Source organism: Triticum dicoccoides, chromosome 5B, assembly GCF_002162155.2.
Source record: "Triticum dicoccoides isolate Atlit2015 ecotype Zavitan chromosome 5B, WEW_v2.0, whole genome shotgun sequence".
Lineage (NCBI taxonomy): Eukaryota > Viridiplantae > Streptophyta > Magnoliopsida > Poales > Poaceae > Triticum > Triticum dicoccoides.
The window spans coordinates 544,338,366-544,344,146 of record NC_041389.1 but is presented as its reverse complement, the minus strand read 5'-3'; the positions used below and the strand labels follow the sequence as shown (position 1 = coordinate 544,344,146).

The window sequence follows — 5,781 nt, the reverse complement described above, 5'->3', positions numbered from 1 at the left end:
TGATAGCTGAAAACATAGAGGAAGGAAAAATAGAAGAGGCAACGATGCAGTTCTCAATCAAACAAATAGCTCCTCCATTCCCCTCTATGCAAAGCAAAACCTTCAGCCTTTCGAACTGAATTTTGCTTCTATCTCGTCCTGGATGCGGAGATACCCTAAACTGACGAGCACACGGTTGATTTGGCGACAGTTGTAGGCAGAAAAACTGGAAACGGACGGAAGAACACACACCAGCCAAGAGATTGAAGGCGAGTTAAGGGTAAATAACAGCGATTTAATCCATTCCAGCGAACAGGCACCATACATCATAAATTACATCTATCACCATGAACACTGAACAACGCCTAGCTACTGCTAATCTGAATATCTGATCAGCAGGTGCGAGCTGGATTCGCCTCGCCGGAGCCTAGCCTCCGAATCCATAGAGGGTGCGCCCCTGGCGCTTGAGTGCGTAGACGACGTCCATGGCTGTGACGGTCTTGCGGCGGGCGTGCTCCGTGTAGGTGACGGCGTCGCGGATGACGTTCTCGAGGAAGATCTTGAGCACGCCGCGGGTCTCCTCGTAGATGAGCCCCGAGATGCGCTTCACGCCGCCCCGACGCGCCAGACGTCGGATCGCCGGCTTGGTGATGCCCTGGATGTTGTCGCGGAGCACCTTCCGGTGGCGCTTGGCGCCGCCCTTGCCCAGACCCTTGCCTCCCTTGCCGCGCCCCGACATCTTCTCCCTTCTCTCGGCTTCTCCTCTGTGAGGTTGACTTGTCTTTGTGAGGTGGCTGCTGCGGTGCTGATGGTTGGGCCTTGCGGGGCGAGGTGGATTTATAGCCGTGAGGTTTGGGGCCAGGGGCGCGGCCGCGATCCACGTGATGCGGGGTGCCAGCCGTCGGATGGCAGATCGGTGGCGGGCAATGGGGAAGAGGGGTGGCGCGGATCGGTGACGTGGCGGGCGAAGTGTGTTTCTTTTCTGAGGAGGAAGAGGGGGTGCGGGGATGCGAGGTGGGGCGTGCGCCTCGGTGGGTTGCTGGCAGGCGGGACCGAGCAATTTTTTGATGGATTTTTCCTGCGCGGGGCGGTGCTCACTGCCGCGAAATTTTGGATGGATTTCTGACCGCTGGGGGTGTTATGCGTGGTTTGGAAGGCGTAAACTCAGCTCGTTGCCGGGACAATTTGGAAAGCGTATTTCTCCGTTTTCCACGATCAATTGACATCGGGTGTTTCTTTCAGGTATTGTACAACATATATGCTTGAGCAGGTCGGAAGATCGAAACGTCGATGCAAACCAATATTTTGGTTGGCCCTGTGTTTGGTTTCAAGAATGCAAATTGTCATTGTGTTCGAAAGATAAATTTTAGAAGCACAAAAGTTGGTAGGAGTACATGACATGGTAGATATTTTTGGAGTTTTTTTAGAAAATATATTTTTAAATTTTTATTTTATTTTTGCGGGGGAGAAATAGTTTTTTTTTTAAATATCCCATTAACCCCCTCTGGTTGATAGTACATGCTTTGAATTGGTAAGAGAGCAAGGTGCTCCCTTCTCCTGTGTGATTTGATTTAATCACCTGGAGTTTTATCTATCAACCACAGGGAACTTCAAGGTCTTCACTAAGTGTCCCACCTTTGATGGTACTGACTACCTTATTGGAAAAATAAGTTTTGTATGCATCTTGAAGCCATTGAAATGGATCTATGCCATGTGCTTATGGTAGGCATTCCTCAAGCAAGTGTTGAGACCTTTGTCGTTGAAGTAAAAAAGGAACCTCCAACTTGATGGTGAAGCGAATGACATCATTTGTGGTCATATGACTAAAGAACAATTTGGTTGCGTCAGCTCTTTGAAAACCTCAAAGCTATTCCATTCAAGGTTGTCCAAGGTCAAAGGAAGAGTTTGATACGTCTCCGATTTTGTATCCACCAAACCCTGCAACTGAGGAAGAAAAGGCCCTATGGAGTACAGGGAAGCGTGTACGTTGTCACACTCCCCGCCCTCCAGAGGTGCCTAGAGGACGGGCCAGACGCAGCAGAGTGAAGCCCCAGGAGCGGATTCCCCACGAGCAGGGGGACAAGAGACGGCAACCCAAGCTTCCATCACCTGCTCCAGACATCGGCGCTTGCCCGCGCCAGCCCATGAAAGGTGGATGAAGGTGAGTTTGACTACGAACTCAAGGATTCTGGGAACGATATCCTTTCGGGGAATCACTCCCTCATTCAATGCCAATATTATACAACTTTCACATACTTTTGACAACAATTTATCTGATTTTTGGGGACTAACATATTGATCGAGTGCCCAGTGTCAGTTCCTGTTTGTTGCATGTCTTTTGTTTCGCATAATACCCATATCAAACGAAGTCCAAACGCGATAAAAATTTATGGAGAATTATTTTACAACATATGTGATTTTTGGGAGCTGGAATCAACACAAACAGAGGCCCACGGCCTCCACTACCCACTGGGCGCGCCCGCCCCCCTGGCGTGCGGTGGTGCCTAGTGGGCACCCTGCAAGTCGGTTGGGGCTCTTCTTCCTCCGCAAGGAAGCTTATATCCGGAAAAAAAAATCGTGTTAAAATTTCAGTGCAATCGGAGTTACGGATCTCTGGATATTTAAGAAACGGTGAAAGGCTAGAAAACAGGAATGCGAAACAGAAGAGAACAGAGAGGGAGATCCAATCTCGGAGGGGCTCCTGGCCCTTCGCCGCCATGGAGGCCATGGACCAGAGGGGAAATCCTCCTCCCATCTAGGGGGAGGCCAAGGAAAAAGAAGAAGGAGGGGGCTCTCTTCCCCTCTCTTCCGGTGGCGCCGAAGTGCCGGCAGGGCTAGGATCGTGACGGCGATCTACACTGACAACCATGCTACCGTCAACACCAACTTCCCCCCCCCCTCTATGCAGCGGTGTAACCCTATCTATTCCTGCTGCAATTCTCTACTTAAACATAGTGCTCAACACTATATATTATTATCCAATGATATGTGGTTATCCTATGATGTTTGAGCAGATCTATTTTGTCCTATGGGTTAATTGATGATTGTGATTGGTTTGAGTTGTATGTTTTATTTTGGTGCAGTCCTATGGTGCCCTTCGTGTCACGCAAATGTGAGGGATCTACACTATAGGGTGTTGCAATACGTTCTCGATTCTCTTATAGTGGGTGGCGAGAGTGACAGAAACTTATACCCGACTAAGGGGGTTGTTGCATATGGGTAAAGAGGACTTGATACTTAACGCTATGGTTGGGTTTTACCTTAATGATCTTTGGTAGTTGCGGATGCTTGCTAGAGTTTCAGTCGTAAGTGCATATGATCCAAGTACGGAAAGTATGTTAGATCATGCCTCTCCCTCATATAAAATTGCAATAATGATAATTATCGATTGCCTAGGGACAAATAACTTTCTTGTGTGACAAAAACTTTTAACTAAACAACTACATTTTATTATCTTGCAAATTACTCCTAGTTTTATTATTGCAAAGTATTTCTAGCATCACACCTACATAATTGTTTCATACTTGTTTTAGGTAAAGCAAACGTTAAAGTGTACGTAGAGTTGTATCGGTGGTCGGTAAAACTTGAGGGAATATTTGTTTTACCTTTAGCTCCTCGTTGGGTTCGACACTCTTATTTATCAAAAGGCTACAAACAATCCACTATACTTGTGGGTTATCAGAGTTTCATCTCAAAGAGACTATCGAGTTGATGTTCTTCGGAATCTTGTCAACCTCGCTTCAAAAGGCTTGACAAAGAAAGTGTCCAACTCACTTTTATCGCCTCACTGATATTTCAAATGAACTTCAAGCTCTTGGAGCCACCAATATCACTTATCATGAGGTGGTCAAGAAATTGCTAAGATCACTTGACAACTCCTTTAATACATTGTCTTTGATGATCCAAGAGCATCCTGATGATAAGCTTCTCGAACACGCTGAGGCTCAACACTCATGAATTTCAGCAAGCTCAAAAGAGATATCTATATGGTCAAAGCAATGGCAAGACTAATGCATTAAAGGCTAAGGTTGTTTGTTCGTCTGAAGAAGAATCGGAGTGTGGTTATGATGATCCTGAAGTAATTGGAAAAGAACTTGCTCTTCTCTTGAGGAAATTCATCAAGTTCACTAAGAGTAGCCGCTTTAAGAAGTCTTTAACATGGAATAAGAGCTCTCAAGAGAATCGCACAACCATCATTGACTGGCACCAAACCCAAACTACACTATCCTTGCAAAACAAACACCATTTCAGCGGTAACCCAACACGACATACAAATAAAATTAAAACATCAAAACATAATTAAAACTCAAACCAACATAGACAAATCTAAAACGTAACGATAAGTGCAATAACCTGATAGCCGAAAAGGTAAATCCCATAAGTATAAATTCATGTCTTTGATGCCTAATTCTTCCTACAGGAGTCAACAACTATTGTCGTGATTATGTAAAACAACAAAAATGTTAAAAAATCTGACATCAAACTTTTAATCAAATCGAACATTTTTTTGATAAATGATGCTTTATTACTTAAAATGTTTAAGTATTACATTCAGCATCTGAATAACTGAGATGCACAAATCCATAATCAAGTCCAAAAGCCATAAAAATAGAAAAAGGCCTAAGACGTAAGAGGGCCAATCGGACTATCAAGCTGCCATCCATGTCGGGTAAAAGTATGTCTCATCGTGGCCTCCAAATCATGTACACACCTCCGTAAACAGGTCTCGATTCTCCACACATTGTAGAGAAGACCATAAACATAGCATTCCGGTACATCTGTGGATAACATGCAGAAGAGAAGTACGTTTATCATTAAAAATCTCAACATAGCAGGCCAGAACTACCAGATAGTGGCAAGCGCTTCCATCCTGAGAAGAATTCTAAACCTGTATTCTATCCCATGTAACCAGTTGCCAAATATATTAGCAACACTACAAGGAGTATACAAACCAGAACCTACTTGGATGACCGACCATATAGAACGAGGTAATTTGCATTGAAAAAACAAGTGTTTTATTGTTTCATCGTGATGACAGAACACACATTGCGTATTCCCATGCCAATTCATGTTAATAAGGTTACCTTTCATAAGAATGACTCTTCAACGAAGATACTACAGAAGGATTTTATTCTTAAGTGGTATCTTCATCCTCCAAATCTTCTTATTATTATGAACTAGCACATCTGACCGGATCAAAGCACTATACATATAGTCGATTGTGACTTTACCATTCACTTGTAGGCTCCAGCGAAATTCATCACCCCCTTGTGACAGTTGTACACTGATAGTCTCTATAAAAGAGTGTTCCACGAAGCAATTCTGGGGCCAATTAAATCCCTACGGAATGTCACATTTCACGGAAAGAATTCTAGAACCATGATGATAGTATCACCCTTGTGACGTGTTGGAATTTGTTTGTAGGCCTTTGGGCCAAAACCCAACTAAAAATCTGAAATTCTCATAGCTCATTCATGCATGGCTGTGAGTGGTGTGAGTGGGACTAAAGTTTAGTCCCACCCCAGAAGTTGAATGCGAGTTGCACCTCTTTATAAGGTGATCTCTTCTACCACTTATATGAGCATGAGAAGACACGCGCTCCTCCTCCTTGCTCGCCTCACCACGCCTTGTCATGATGTGCCGCGTCAGGTTTCGGGAATGAGCCGAGGCAAGGTCAAAGCTATGCACGTTATCTATATTTTTGCTGCTCGGGAAAATTAATGAGTCATTGATTAATAATTAATGAACATGTTAATTATTGAACCATTTCCGATTCTTTTGGATCACGACTTGGACGTGGGG

At 44.5% G+C, this 5,781-nt stretch overlaps 1 protein-coding gene across 1 annotated transcript; it reads right to left on the bottom strand.

Moving 5' to 3' along the window:
* Positions 1–253: 253 nt before the first annotated feature.
* Positions 254–784, bottom strand: LOC119311473 (histone H4). The gene has a single exon (XM_037587103.1). The coding sequence runs from the start codon at positions 716–718 to the stop codon at positions 407–409; it is 312 nt and encodes a 103-aa protein (XP_037443000.1). The 5' UTR covers positions 719–784; the 3' UTR covers positions 254–406.
* Between the last annotated feature and the right edge of the window lie 4,997 nt (positions 785–5,781).

Coding starts and splice junctions, on each gene's coding strand:
- LOC119311473 (XM_037587103.1), bottom strand. CDS start 718: ATGTCGGGGCGCGGCAAGGGAGGCAAGGGTCTGGGCAAGGGCGGCGCC.